Here is a 16964-nt window from a genome sequence, read left to right on the forward strand (position 1 = left end):
GTCCTAATGGATACTACTACTTAAATAACTATTAAAATATAAAGGATAAACCATGATATACTTATAGATATATTATATGTATAATATATTAAATTACACAATTGACCTTAAATTAAATATATATATGAGGGATATAATAGGCAAATAAAATTTTGTAAAATAAGGCTCTTTTATAATAGGTATACCTGAGCTCGATCTTTTGGCACAAAACTCACCCATCAAACCAAACAGCTTGAGGATATTGAATCAAAACAAAAAGAAGTTAATTTATTATGTTTGTGACATATGCAACTAATTTATAGTTGTTGTTCATGAAATATCCACAATCACTTTATAAGTTTGACAGAATGAGCGGTTGATTCGACGACATTTCCAGTATACGTATTGTTTGAGTTGGATGTGTAGTACAGAAATGAAATAATGATGAATCAAACCATTTAGTAAGTCTGATAAAATTGAACATGATCGAGTGTCAAGCCCTTTGTTTCCACCACTGCCATGAAGCTCTCCAGTTTAGCTGATGAGACACGAATTTGGATTTGAAGGTCATCATCATTTTCCTGATACTGGAGCTGCTCATCTTTTATTTTGATAGCTGAAATCGCGGCAGAGTTACTACAGAGATGCAGATGAATAAGTTTGAGTGTTGGTATCTCACCAATACCCCATGGGATCTCTTCCAACTCATATAGATCAACAAGAAGAAGGTTCTCCAGAATTGGGAAATGACAACTATCTGCATTCCAACATCTCAGATTACTGCCTTCAATTTTCAAGAACTTGAGGCGTTGAAATTGCCCATCAACAGGACTCCACGTGCTGCAATTCCAGTTATTCTCTACCTCGAGAACTTCCAGTGTGGGCAGCGAACCAATCATGGTCAGATCATCCCATTCAAATATGAAATTACTCAACCTCAACTTGTTTAGCCATCTCGGAAATGAGACTATCTCATTCAGCTTAGAATACATCCGCCTCCACCTAAATCCGGCTTCCAATTTGAGTGATTCAAGTTTATGCAAGCGATCAAGATTACACAAACACTCCATCAAACTATCATCCCATCCTTGCAACTTACGATCATAAACTAGATGCAGTATCTTGATGTTGGGACTGATGTTGCACAAATCCTCACTCAACCTCAAATTCACTGCATTCCCAAGCGTCTGAAGATTTTCCAACTCATCTTGTCCGTCCGGTTGAGGAAGATAAATTTCAGGACACTGGATATGCCTAAGTCGTCGCATCTTCCAAATTTCAATTGGTGCAACAACTCTAGAAGGATTCAGACTCGATAAAGAACTCTTAATGATCAAAGCATGCAGATTCCATACCAAGGATATTGAACTAGGAAGCTTAAACACGTCCTGGCGCACTGCTATGTAACGTTCTGCATCCAAAATTCTCAGCAATCTATGTTTATATAAGTCCTTCTTGTCAAACACATATCCCACGATAGAGCGTGCAAGTGAGGGTTTAGCCTTTTCCCTCCACCAATGAGCATTATCATATACGAGGCGGCGTTCTGTGCCTTTTATAGGGCCTCCATTGATTACATGAAAAAGCCCTTGTTGCTCAGCTACTTTTAAGCATAAATCTCTTAAAAGATCATGAATATCACAACTTTTCATCTTCCCATTTTTACTTCGCTTCTCAACTAATATCATATTTCTATTAATAAGTTCCTTCAAGTAATCCTCTGCAATCTCTTCCAAAACCCGCCCTCCATTTGATTTCAAAAATCCCTCAGCAACCCAAAGTTGGATGATGCTCGAGATTTGGAGCTTCTCATAATTAATAACAATCTCCCTCCCAACTTCCACAAGCTCACTAGGACAATCTTCATTTAGGAATGCCTTCTTACATAACAATTCCCAACTTTCACTCCCATTTAGAAGATTCTTTGGAAAGCAAGAAGATCCACAACCGTTAGCCACATCTGACAACCTAGTAGTTAGAAGAATCCGGCTTCCACTTCCATTATCGGGAAAGAAACACCTCACTTCATCCCAAGCTTCGACACTCCATATGTCGTCTAATATGATCAAATATCTCCTACCAGATAAAGTTTTATACAATTGTCCTCCTAATTCATCTACACTTTTATGGGAGGATTTTCCTTGGCCCAAAACAAGTTGTTGTAGAATTTGTTGAGCATTGTATTGTTGTGATACAGTAGCCCAAGCACGAATATCAAAGTGTTCGATGATGAGTTGATTAGCATAAATATTTTTGGCAAGAGTAGTCTTACCCATGCCGCCCATACCGACGATTGAGATGATGTGCAGATTGGATCGATGACCGGTGAGCTCGTCAAGAAGCTGAATCAACTCATCACCAAATCCCACCATAGCACTTTCTTCTCTGGTCTGAGTAAGACTAAGAGGAGGTGTTGAATGTGTGGGTGGTTGGTCCTCTCTCAATCTCTGTTTCTCCTTCAACTTATTCGCCTTTTTGATGATAGCATTCATGTCTTCAATTATCTGCGGCAGATAGTCCAAGCAGCTGACGTTTGCTTGGTGCATTTTTCTCTTCAATTGCCACTTTTTTCTCTCCAATTGATTCTTAATGATCTGCATGAAATTGATCCACCATCCATCTCCAGCTACCTGTGTAATTTTCTTTTCAATTGCCATTTTATTCTGTAGATAGAGTGACACACTGAAAGCTGCTTCGCGATCATGAGCTGAAAGAGGAAGGAGTTGATTGACGATGTGTGATTCAATCATATCCTCAGCTGTATGAGCAGCAGATGCGATTAGGCTTTCTAGATCTTGTACTTCTTGGCTAACTCCACCAACATAGTTATAGGTCTCAATGAAATCAAGCAACAAAGCAGCCTTCTCCTGAAGAGATTGGATCTGAATGTTGTGGAAAGAAGTGGAAAGGGTAGGATGGGTCATCATCTGCTGAATGGTGTTCAAGAGAGAAACCAGAGCTGCATAAGCTGCCATCTCAGATTAAACTGCAGATTGCAATATGGAAACTGGTCAACGGTAGTGTTGTTGGAGACGAAAGAGTGTTTGTTTGGATGAGAGAGCAATATTATTATCTTTTGGAAATATCAACAATCATTTCTCTATCCACGTGGCAAAATTTAATTGGAAAGATAGATTTCGTTTAGATAGATTTAATACTGACTCTGCCACTTCAGAAGAAATTGAATGTGGAATTGTTTAATCCGGATGCATAGAAATCTACCATCTATAATCTATATAATCTATTAAAAAACTACATTTAATTTTAAATTAATTTTAAAATTGAATAGTAATTTTGTAGTTCTAACTAAAGGTTTTTTTGTAAATTATATACTATTTTTTATTTCCTTTTTCTTTATCTTTTTATTTTTTTGTTTTATTTCTTTAAAAATGTGAAATTCTACTAATTATAAAAAATTTAATCTGCATATCAAATTAAAGATCATGACAAATTTTGGTTACCATTTTTATCCAAAGAAACTAGACTCATCTTTCTAAAAATGTAAGTCTTGTGATTGAATTTCCTTGTGAAACTTTTACCAAACCTCCTGGGAGATCTTCGGTATAGTTTGCTTAAGTTTCATGAGGTTTGATACGTTTGCTTAACTATTCAATTTTGATAAAACATATGTTGAGATTAATAATTGTTATAAAAACATGTAAAATTAAGTACCCACATTCTTGTTGAAAAAATTTATGGAGCATGACCAGGGGCGGAGCCAGGGGGGCTAGGGGGGGCTAGAGCCCCCCCCCCAAATTTTGAAAAAAAAAAAAATTTTTTTTTTTATAATATGTCTAAAAATGTTGTTATTATTATTATTATATTTGTATTTTAGTAAAAAAATGTCTAAAATGTATTGAATGCCCCCAAAATTTTTTTAGTAAATGTTGAACTATATTATCAATGAAAATGTTGTTATTATTATTATTATATTTGTATTTTAGTAAAAAATGTCTAAATGTATTGAATGCCCCCAAAAAATTTTTTAGTAAATGTTTTGAACTATATTATCTATGAAAATGTTGTTATTATTATTATTATTATATTTGTATTTTAGTAAAAAATGTCTAAAATGTATTGAATGCTCCAAAAAAAAAATTTAGTAAATGTTTTGAACTATATTATCTATAAAAATGTTGTTATTATTATGATTATATTTGTATTTTAGTAAAAAATGTCTAAAATGTATTGAATGCCCCCAAAAAAAATTTTCGGGGGCGGTAGTAACAATTCAGCCCCCCCCCCCAAAAAAAAATCCTGGCTCCGCCCCTGAGCATGACATCTTTATTAGGAATGAAAATGATGCTGACAAGTATTTTAATTCTTCCACTTATTTTTGGAACATATAATTCATAAACTATACGTTAAAATATTAAAATTCGTACTCTTATTTGATATAAACACATTTATATTGTATGGAATAAAAAATAAGATTTTTTTTTGTTTTTACAATTAAAGACTAGAAAGTTAAGACATTAATAAATTTTATGGTGTTCTAATCAACGGCTTGTGCAAGGGCGAAAGACTTGATGATGCTATAAGATTCTTCAACCATCTCCCTTCGAACATCGTAATCCAAATGCAGAAATCTATGACATGATGCTTGACTCCCTCTACCACGAAGGGCGTGAAGGGGAGGCGAAGAGGTTGATGGAGAAGATAAGAGATTGGGCTTGGATTAATTATGCTAGATTTAATTTAGCCCAAAATTCTTGTTTAATTAATTTTTGAGGTTTTATTTTGATCAAAGGCGGAAAGCCCATATTGGGGTAATTGGGTGGCACTTAGGGATTTAATTCCCATATATATTTGTTTTGCTTTTGGTTAAGGGGCGCCACTTTTAATTAGTAGATATATAGGACTTAGTTTAAGTTGCAAGACACGTTTTTACTACGGATAATTCTATTCATAGCTCCCATTTTACTCCATATAGCCTCCTATATAAAATAATAATAATAATAAATAATTATAAATTTACTAATTTATCCTATAATGTATAGCCTCCAAAATAAATATTTTATACTAATTCATTGCCCCAAGCAATATAAGTTTTATTCATTCAATTTTTCAACAAAGCCTCTGTCGTCCCTAACATCAAACAACCCAGATTCTTTCAAGAATTTGTGTTAAAAAAGTAAAATCGAGAGTAACGCAGGTTTTGAAAAAACTGAATCAACAACGAGTAGACCGCAAGATCTAAGAGTGTAACGAAGAGAAGACAAAATCTAAATTTTCTCTACAGAAAAAATGCTGAAGCACTAAAAATAATAGAGAGAGAAGAGAAGATGAGAGATAAATCATAGATCTTGCAATGGAGGTCCGAGAGGGATTCAGAAGCTTCTACTGTTTGTCTTTCCTTTCTTTTTGTGATATTTATTATTCCATGGGCATGAAACGTGGCAATTGCAAAACTCAGCACCATTTTCAATAATTTAGCACCCAAAATAAAAAACTTTCAATCTTGATGAGAAATGAAATGAAATTCTAAGAGAAGATCAAACAACAAATGAATTTTACAAGAAGAATTTATGTGAAAGTAATGAGAATGCGTATGAATTAATGGTGAAGGGTAATTTGCCTTGATTGTTATATCATTTAATTTAGGGCTATAAATTAAAGGGTGAAATAGTAAATTTATAATTATTTATTATTATTATTTTATATGGGGGCTATACAGAGTAAAAGAGAGGCTATGAATAGAATTACCTTTTACTACTTAGAGATTAGGTTTAATTTCTTGCTTTTTTTTGGTGATTGGCGGCGAGAACTTCAACCTTTGGCAGACAAGTTTCTTTTGTGATTCAAGTGGTGACTTTTATATTTTAATTCTAATTTTATTTATCTCTTTTATGTTTGCTTTAATTTATTTAATTGTTTCTAGTTTAATTATGAGTAGCTAATTTCTTAATTTGGCGGGAATAATGAAGTAATGATTTAATAATCTGTGAGACCTAATTGAGCCTATTATTGATTCCTATTGAATTCGATTTATTCTTAGGGTTTAAAGATAATTATGATTTTATTTAAGTCTGGCCAACTTAGGTTTAATTGAGTTACAGTCAATTAGCACCTCCAATCCGTAATTGTTGGAATATGGCTGATTAGTGATAAAGCTATCGTGTTCGTAGTAGGAATAAATTGGTGGATTAATTATTACTAGCGTATCTAGGATAATTGATCTAAATCAGGTTCCTTCATCTTAATGCTATTAGAATATTAAATTTAGGTCTGGCGTTTCCAGCTAGGTTATATTCTAATAAGGGAAATAAGCAGGTCTGGCGTCTCCAGCTGTTTATCGACACAGTAAGTAGGAATTGAGGTACGTCCGTTGCGTTCACGGTATCCTATAACTGATTGGTTGATAGAGATTAATTCATCTTTGAGTCGGTGAACAGAGTATTAAATTGATATGGATTTATTCGAGTCGAGTTACCTTTCATTTATTGTTTTCTAGAATATTTTCGTGCTTTGTTTATTTTCTTAGTTTATAATTATTTCTCTTCAATTTAAGGCGTGGTGGCTACACCGATTTTAGATCTTTAGGAAATTGATTGCGATTATCCGTTCCCTGTGGTTCGACCCTGCTTGCTACTAACTATACTAATTCCTAGCTATTGCAGGAATTATTTGGTGGAAAACGACGACCACCAGATTGTTAAGAAAGTTTGTGCTCAAAATCGACAAATGAATGTTCTATTTTGAGGTTTGAATACATTTGTTATTGTTGTTAGAGTTAAATGCTGTGATCTTTTTTATTTTCAACAGCGTACATCGTTGTCCATGCATTTCTATGTTTGGTAACTGTTAGAATTGACCATGTTAAGTCATACTCCCCTCGTCCCCCAAAATTATACATGGTTGACTCCGTTACGGGTTTTAATAAAAAGTTGTTTATAGTAATGATAGTGGAGAAATGATCCCACATTGAGAGTATTGTTAAGTAGATTATAAGTAAATAACGTAAGTTAAAATGGTAAAATTGTAAGACTTATATGTGGGGTAGTGTCAAAAAATAGGGTTGCATAATTTTGGGGAACGTACCAAAAAGAAAAAATATGCATAATTTTGAGGGACGGAGGGAGTATGTAGTTTTTTTTTTTTTTTTTGAAGGCCAAAGATCTTATTAACATAAATCTTTGCGGGCCAAGTCAAGAAGCCAACCCGGAAAGGTTGAATCCCAGATCATGTCCTTATTACAAGAAATAGCAAACTTAGCCAAAGACGTTAGCCTCTCTCTTGACATGACAGAACTCTATCACACAATGTTTCCGCGCATGAGAAAACGCCATCTGCAAGTCTTCACAAAGGGACTCCGAACTGCTCCTGTCATCATGAGCAACGTGAATAGCAAGGAGTGAATCTGAGTACATCATAATCGGACCCAAGTCTCGTTGCAAGCAAAGTCCAACCCCCAAAAGCAAGGCTTGAAGCTCGCTCATAAGAGAGGTGGCGGTGTGGCCAATCTTCTGTGCAGCCGCAAGAATTGTTCACCCTTCTAGTTCCTAGCAACAATACCGACACATCCGCCCCCTCCTCCGTCACGTCTCGCAACATCAACATCCACCCTCAAGAACGACTTCTTTGGAGGAACCCATCGCTTATCTCCTTCCCGGGGTAAGATGCGCCCCTCCACAGCACACAAGCTTCTCGCCTCTTTAAAATACGCAAGGTACCTAGAGCAATCAGCCAACATATTTTCCGAACCACTGCGTATCTCCCTGGGTTTGACCACCTCGCCATGTTTCACCTCACACAGCCGACACCACATCCACCATAGGCAAACACAGAAGAGGTCGACATCCTCCTCATCTCCTTGCGCAGCCACTCTGAAGAAAATGTCCCAGGTTGAGAAATCCCGGCTGGCAATCAGCGTCGGCCACCAAGGGCTCGCCTTCCACCCCTGTCGAACCTCCTTACAGAAAAACAGACAATGGGAGGTGCTCCCCCAATTTTCTTTACACCAAGAACAGAGCCCCAAAGTAGGAATATGATGTCGTCGGAGATTACAATCTGCTGCAATCCAGTCATGCAAGAGCTTCCATATAAAAATCTTTATTTTCGGAGGGATACTTCGTCCCCACACCTGCTGCCAACACTCCCTCGAAGAAGTAGAGGTCGAGTGCGGATGAGGACTATAGTAACCCACGCCCCCCAAGTATCCAGATTTAACACTATACTTTCCCTTTTCATCGAACCTCCAAAATCTGATGTCACCACGTAAACCACCGCTAAACTTAAGCGAAATCTGATGTAGTTTGTATTCCATAAATCAACAACAATTTATTGAATGAAGCATGTTTGATGAGTAGGTTGGTGTTTGATTATGTAGTTTCAAAACTCTTGCATAATTTCAAACTTGAAAACACGAGGGGTTTATTTTGCAAATAAGTATAAGTTGGATATTTTAATCTTGGTCGTTGGTGGAGGTTCAGATCTAGTTAGTTATAACTAATTTGAGGAGGTCTTCGTCTTCATACAATGGTTAGTTTTCGGTGAATCGTGGCTAACTGAAGTGACAAATTAATGCAATTGTGATTACTTATTAACTGAAGCGACCAATTAACGACTCCTTGAAGTTCAACTGTATAAATTGAAATGTATCAACTTAAATAAGTGGAATATGTATTGAGAATCCACAGCGGATGATTATATATAATACGGCAAATTAAATTTTATAAATTATAAGTTTTTTCAGTAAGTACTTATTAGGTTATGTTCAACTCCTCATAATTATGTTTGCGAAATAAGTATTGAAAAATCAAGATTGGCATTGTAAAAAGAGACATATGCATGCATGCCAAAATAATATGATGAAATTCTCTGTCAATATATGTCCGATATCATCTGTGATTCCCCAATAATTTGACTGATTTAATAATATTTATTATAAAATAAAATAAATATTATGCTGTACTAAGCTTAGAAAAATAATGATATATTTGAGCACCGGAATCAAATTTAAGGTCCAAAAGATTAACAAAAATGCTCCAACTATACCTCTGCAAGCATATATTTTAAAAATGAACTATACTAAATAAAATAGGTTATGTAAATAGAATTATTCGTACTTTCATTTATTAGCCCAATTGCAAAGATGAGCCCAGCCCAATTTCTTTCTCTCTCCGCCACTGTTAATATGCAAAATTAGAATTTAGTTCAAGCTCATCTGTATAAAATTGAAATGTATCAACTTAAATAAGTGAAGTATGTATTGAGAATCCACGGCAGGGTATGGTTATAATACGGCAAGTCAAATTTTATAAATTCAAAGTTTTTTCAATAAGTACTTATAATCAGGTTATGTTATCGAAATAAGTAAAATAGGTGCTATGAATAGAATTGTTGGAGGAGATTGATTTACTAACGATTAAGCAAGAAAAATTGGCTTATGTCGAAGATATTGTTGAATGATTTGAAGCTGCTTTAGTTGGACTCTTTTCCGGCCGACATATAGGGAATTGAATTCGAATTCGTGTTTTGTTTGAATTCAATTAATTGTTTGTAATGATTCACATGTTCAAATCAATCTATTAATTTTAAACAGGCAAAAAAAAAAAAAAAAACAAGAGAGAGAGCGAACATTATAGACAAGAGACTCAACTTTCCAATTCAACGTACCTTCACCATTATCATCAGCGCTCAAAATAATAATGACATATTTGAGCACTGGAATCAGATTTAAGGTCCAAAAGATTAACGAAAATGCCCCAAATATACTTCTGTAAAAATATACTCCCTCCGCCCACGAAAAAGTGCCCCATTTGGGTGCTGGCACGGGTTTTAAGAAAGCTGAAAAAGGTGGTGTAAAGGTGGTGTAAAAGACTAAAAGGGTAGTGCTAATGTATTGTGGTTACTTTTACTAATCTTGCACTAACTATTTGGCATTATTTTATTAGGTGAATTAAATGAAAGCATTTAAATGAGAAAACATTAAACAAAAGTGTCGATTCAATAAATAAATGAACTTGAAATTCAGAAAATAAATAAATTGGAAATAAAATTTTCAGAAAATAAATAAATTGAAAATTTGAAAATAAATAAATAAATAAACTGAAAATTGAGAAAATAAATAAATAAACTGGAAATAAATAAATAAATAAGTAAATAAACTGGAAAATAAATAAACTGAAAATTCAAAAATAAATAAATAACTAAACTTGAAATTCAGAAAATAAATAAATAAAATGGAAATAAATAAATAAATAAACTGGAAATAAATTAACTGAAAATTCAGAAAAAAATAAATAAATAAACTGGAAAATAAATAAACTGGAAATTCGAAAATAAATAAATAAATAAATAAACTGAAAATTCAAAAATAAATAAACTTGAAATTCAGAAAATAAATAAATAAATAAACTGAAAATTCAGAAAATAAATAAATAAATAAACTGAAAATTCAGAAAATAAATAAATAAATAAACTTGAAATTGAGAAAATAAATAAATAAATAAACTGAAAATTCAGAAAATAAATATATAGATAAAATGGAAAATAAATAAACTGGAAATAAATAAATAAATAAATAAATAAACTGAAAATTAAGAAAATAAATAAATAAACTGGAAATAAATAAATAAATAAATAAATAAATAAACTAAAAATTCAAAAATAAATAAATAAATAAACTTGAAATTCAGAAAATAAATAAATAAATAAACTGAAAATTAAGAAAATAAATAAATAAATGGGATTGATTAGGCGTGGGGGAGTTGGTTTCGTAGTTTTAATTAGTGAGTTAATTGTGTGGGTTAATTGCATAGATTAAATAAAAGTGTGGATTTATTAATGACATAAGTTGTAAATAAATTGAAAAGTAAAGGGCATGAATGTACAAAAAGGTAAACAGGGCACTTTTTCGTGGACAAAAAAAAGGGGTAAGTAGGGCACTTTTTCGTGGACAGAGGGAGTAGTATTCTAAAAATGAACGATACTAAATAAAATAGATGCTATAAATAGAATTATTCATACTTTCGTTCATCAGCCCAATTGCAAAGATGAGTCCAGCCCAATTTCTCTCTCTCTTTTTCTCTCTCTCTAAAATGGACCCTTTTCTTAAAAGATCCAACAAACATAAATTCGGCCCAAAAAATTACCAGGCTCAACAACACTTCAATTTCATGTTATAAAATCAAATTCAAAAGCCCAATCTGATTAACTTAGTTTATGCAAATTTAATACATTTGAAAAAAATCACATAATATCCCTAAAAAAAAAATAAAAAAATCACATAATATGATGATGTCGAAAAATTAAATATAGTCAAGGAAAATAATCTCACTAATCATCACTTTTAAATTTCTCACATATTTAACCTATTAACTATCTCAACTTAATTTTTTTTAAGTAGTGGAGGACTTTTTCTACTTATCAAATACACAATTATGTTAGTGTTAATAGGGAAAAATGCCCCCTTCTTATAAAAACTTGTAAAATTGCCCACTTTTGTTTATGAAAGTGGGCAATTTTACAAGTTTTTATAAGGATGTGGGCATTTTTGCAAATGTCCCATTATGTTACTTGAAACTCTTTTCAATTAGCTACAATGATGACTCAACGACAGATTAATTTTATATTTAAAGCATTAATACTCATTTTTTTTGTAGAATATTTTTATTAATTCCTGTAACTGATACGACGACTGTCTCAATCATTTGGACGATGACGGCACTAATGAAAGCGTCCAACGTGATGAAAAAGTACAAGCAGAAATCAGAAATTTGATAGATGAAAAGGGTAAATTAGATATATGAAGCTGATTTTCCCAAACTTATCTATTTGAAAGCGGTGATTAAGGAGACATTGAGGTTGTACCCTCCAGCTCCATTGCTTGTACCAAGACAAACAATAGAAAAATGCACTCTAGAGTGCTAGGAGATTCAACCTGATACAAATATACAATGCTTTTGTTAATACGTGGGGCGATTGTAAGAGATCCGAAGTAATGGAAAAATTCCATCGTATATTGTCACTAATGTATCCACCACTTTTTATTTTAATTGAGTCATTATTAACTAAATTAAAGCACCTAATCCCTAATCCCACTAATCCTTAATAACCCAATTATTACTTACCAAATATATAGCTAGCTTTTTATAGAATTCACGTCCACTCCTTGTTTACTCACAAAATATATAGCTAGCTTTTTTATAGAATTTATGTCCACTCCTCTTAAGAAGATATTTTGTTGGTGGAGAGAGTATAATTTAGTGTATACATGATATGTATCCTATTTATTTATATAATAGGTTAATTGTTATCAAATATATAATACGATTAGCGATCCATGCGCTCCCCTTAAATTTAGGTTCCACATGACGTGTCTAAAAATTTAAGGTTTAAAATCCCTGCAATTCTAGAGCATGTAGCTCAATTCTCTATCGCTGACGTGACAATATAATTCCACATCAATTATTATTTTATATATATTATTTAATTACGTATTATATATTGATTTAATTAGTATTATACATCACATTAAATTATTCTAAACATTGTAAAATCTTTTGATCATCCACCGATGTTGCTTCAATTTCTCTTCTCTTCCCTTCTCCTCGCCGACCACCCCCACCGGGGCGATTCGCCCACCGGCCGCAGCCCCCTTCCACCTTCTCCGATGCCACCTCCATTTTCCTCTCTCCCCCACGGCGATTTGACCTCCCGGCGATTCGACCCACCGGAGCCGCGATGAGATCTGCCCCTTTCACTCCGATGGCACCTCCATTTGCCTTCCCCCGGCGATCTGCCTCTTCTACCTTCTCCGACGCTTCCCTCTTCCGGCGGCGACGCCAGTCACCTCCACCATCTCCCTCGACTGACACGCGTAGAAACAACAGTCCGCCGCTTTCCTTGGGGTCGGCGAAATCGTCGGCTCCTCCCTCTCTTTCACGCAATACATGGTAAGAATTATATTAGGAAAAAACCCATCGTTTTGTAAAGTTTTGATCTTTTGCTTAGAAATAAATATTTTTGGAAAGAATTTTAACAAAGGAAACTTAAACTCTAGATTTTTATCTATAAATTCATTACCTTGAATTATTAACACCACAGTCGTGTTTTTACAATTTGCAGCGGCGGTAAGCTTCTTCTTCTTCTATGGCTATTTGTCTGCGATTCACCTTTTTATTTATATTTTTTCAGATTTTTGGTTTAGATTTTGATAATTAACTCTATGTGATTGCTTTAATTGCCTGTTTTGGTTTAGATTTTTGGCTGGGAGTAAGCGATTGCTTTACTTCCCTGTTTTGCCGGTTTATGAGTTCTAATTTTCTTTGAATTGATTCCAATGTCTAAGGTTTATATCTTTGAAAAACGGTGGCGTATGAGATTAAGTTATTAGGGTTAAACTTACTTTAATTTCACATTTATGTGGTTGTTTATGAAGACTCTGAGCGACGTGGTACGGTATTTTGAAAATAGTTGCTGCTCGCTGGCTATGACTCATGAGTCATGACCAGCTATTGTTGGGGTGAGCTTGCATTAGCTTTGGAGTTATTCGTCTTTCTGCAGTGTCGACGGGTTGGGCTTAATTTTCTTATTCCAAAAAATGCTGTCGTTTTGCATCAAAATAAATTGATAACACTGCTGGGTTCTTTGAACTTCGTGTATGTTGTCAGTTCTTGGTGAAATGAAGCATGGGATGAAAATGGAAGTCTCTCATTCAGTATAAACTTTTCCCATATTCTTATTAATTTATTATGGGAAATTGGATTTCAACATTTTCTTCATGCATAATTATGTTGTCTGTATTTCAGTTTAGAGTTTCCATCACATAAGCTGTTATAAGACGTGCTTTTCCTTAAACAAATACGAGTTACAAGAAGATCATTGCCTACTTCAGAAGTACTATGTTTTATTCTTTCAAATCAATATAAAGTTTGGTCAAATAAATAATTTATTTAATTTAATCTGACCAAATAAATGGTTCATGAAATTTTTTTTTTACTATTCTCTTAACACAATTTGAATTTCACATTCATTTCTCATGCGATTCCACAAGTTCAAAAAATCATAAATAAAAAATACTTATTAATTTAATTTTGGCAAAATAAAAAGTTTTGCTATAAATGTCATATTTTGAGATAAATGCTATAAATAAAAGACATTGATCAATAGGACATGTCATATTTTTTCAATTTTAATATATATATTATTTTATTATTAATAATTACTTATAATGTTCAATTTTTACCGAGACGAATAAATAAGTATCGTAACAATTTATATTTTAAATAGGTTCAGATAATTAATAAAATTTGGAATGACTGTGTACACATTATAGATATATCCGAACATCAATCAACATACTTATGTGGAACATTTTCAACTTTTAAGTCTTTTGTTATTTATATTATTTAACCACGAGTATACACATTCTAACTGATTATAAACATTTATGAAAATATTCTACGTGAAATTTTCTTTATTTTTAATATTTTTATTTATACTATTTATTAATGATATTAAGTTTATAATGTTCAATTTTTTTAGAAGAATAGCCAATTTACTATAATAAATTATATCTGTAAATGTAAACGGATTCATATAATTTATAGTATATTGGACTATTATGAGTATATATATTATATACAAGTACAAATATTTATCAACATGCCTACGTGAAATTTATTATTGGTGATTTATTGCATTTTTTAGGTAGTTGATTACAGGATGTCGACGTCGAGAAGCAGCAGCGCCCCTACCTCTCAAGCCTCGGCGGGCATTCGATGGGTAGTGGGTGGCGGATATCCGACGGGCGACGAGTAGTGGATTGGTGGATATCCGACGGGTGGCGGTTATCCGCGGGTCGCGGGTATGGGTGGCAAATAGTAGTGTAAAAAAGTTGAATTTTTCTCTAAAATTTGCTACAGTTTTGTGGTGATTTATTGCATTTGTTGGGTGGTTGATTGTAGGATGTCGACGTCGAGGAGCAGCAACACCCCTACTTCTCAAGCTTCGGCGGGTATCTGACGGGTAGCGGGTGACGGGTATCCGCGGGTCGCCGGTATGATATTTTTTTTCGAATATACATTTCGCTAAGTCATGTTAGGGATGAAAGTCGTCTTTAATTTACTTTTTCATTCTAGTTTGATAGTTAACGTAGACATATGTTATGCTAACAGTTATTTTATTGAATAATATTCATCATTTATAAATATATTATGAAAGGGAGGTGAACTTTTTATTTATAAATTTTAACATCAAATAATTCCCGTCGAATTTCGACGGGTTACACAATTTTATTTATCTAGTTAAGTAGTGAAAAAATCTACAGGATATTAATCTTTTTCAGGATTCCAAAACAGAATCCAAATTTATACATCGAATAGATTTTAGATAAGATATTGCAATTAATATATATTCTTCTAAATATATAATATGTAATTTACACAACTGCCCTTATAATTAAATACTATGTAATAGGGATATAATAGTCAATCAATACTTTGTCCAAACCTGTTTGTAAATGCAAAATTGGTTGAAGAAAACCTTTCCCGATTTCTAGATTGTTGAATGTAAAGTAAGCATGAGAGGTAGAGCAATAGAATTTGAGAGACTGAGATTTTTCATTTGATTTCAAAACTAAGATATTACAATCTGCTACGCGAGGCTTTATACAATGAAATAGAAAATAAGAAGGTTCTAGCTACTCCAAAACTAACTAATACTCCGTTTGCTGACTCAGCTTAACAGAGAAATTAAACAAACTAATCTGCTAACTAACTGAGCTTAAAAAATAAACTTAACATAGATGAATGACTGTTTCGTGGGCAAAGGATGACCGATAGACTGAAACGACGTATTATGGTTTTGAAAGTCAGCAAATAAATTGATTTTATACTCCATTTATGAACACAAGAATAATGGTGTATAAAACAATAAAATAATCTGTCATAATTGACTGGGAATAATATTCAACATGTACGCTTTTAAATAAGAGATTAGCTATCAAAGAAATGAATTAATCTAATTAAGCATCGAATTGTTGCAATGGCAGAAGCAGTGGTGTAGATTGCTCTAGAAACCTTGCGCGATTTGATGTTGGAAGAAGCAAGGTTTTTATCCGGTGTTGGCGATCAAGTGAGGGAGCCATTGCTAATTGTATGTCAGAGACAGAGCTGAATCCGCCATTGAATTAGACGACGAGATCTTTTATATGCTTGAAGAATATCAGTCGATCCACCAACTAGGCTCGGAGATTTCACAAATCAAATATGATCTTGGTAGAAATAACATCATCGATATTGGGGAGAGACAGAGCCAAGTCCCGGACATCGTCCAGGTATTTCAATTTTTATTACCAAAATATTTCTGGTCCCAACTAAAAATATTAATAAAATAGTAGTAATACTTTTTTTACAGAACCCCTTTATAAATATATAGGTTCCATTAATATTATAAACTAAGAGCATCCGCAATGGGCTTACTTGATAGCCTACTTGATAGTGGAGGACCACATTAAGTAAGTAGTACTGCATTGGGGTTACTTGATAGCCTACTTGATTTTTTTAGTTTTTAAAAAGGAGAGAGAGATTTTTAATATTATCTCTTATTTGTTTTTGGACATTATAACTTGATTTAAAATTATAATTTTTGAAATTAAGAAAACATATTTAGTATATTGATACATTAATAAATTATCACATTTATTAATTTATTGTAATTTATTGTTCTCAGACATTATAACTTGATCCAATAAATTATTAATTTATTGATAAAATTCTTAGGTCCCAAAAGTCATTAATTTCAAAATGTTTTTTTGTATTTTTTAAGAAATCTAGCGGTCATACTGATTTTTCAAACACATGCATATCAAAATCACTCCATCCACGAAATATCTTACTAATTTTCTATTTTCATTCGTCCACGAAACATCTTCGTAGTCAATTTTTGAAAATAATAACCCTGCTAACTATCACCTATACAATTCCCCTCACATGCATTTACACATATTTTCACTCATGTACCCACCACATTTTATTTTA

General features: G+C 33.0%; 2 protein-coding genes across 2 annotated transcripts in view; both read right to left on the minus strand.

Moving 5' to 3' along the window:
• The window catches only part of LOC130994894 (uncharacterized), a 1167164-nt gene that overhangs the window by 1039955 nt on the left and 110245 nt on the right, over positions 1-16964 (minus strand). The window lies entirely within an intron of this gene.
• On the minus strand, positions 438-2954 carry LOC130994419 (putative late blight resistance protein homolog R1B-8). Its single transcript, XM_057919463.1, has one exon. The coding sequence runs from the start codon at positions 2952-2954 to the stop codon at positions 438-440; it is 2517 nt and encodes an 838-aa protein (XP_057775446.1).

This window comes from Salvia miltiorrhiza, chromosome 7, assembly GCF_028751815.1.
Source record: "Salvia miltiorrhiza cultivar Shanhuang (shh) chromosome 7, IMPLAD_Smil_shh, whole genome shotgun sequence".
Classification (NCBI taxonomy): Eukaryota; Viridiplantae; Streptophyta; class Magnoliopsida; order Lamiales; family Lamiaceae; genus Salvia; species Salvia miltiorrhiza.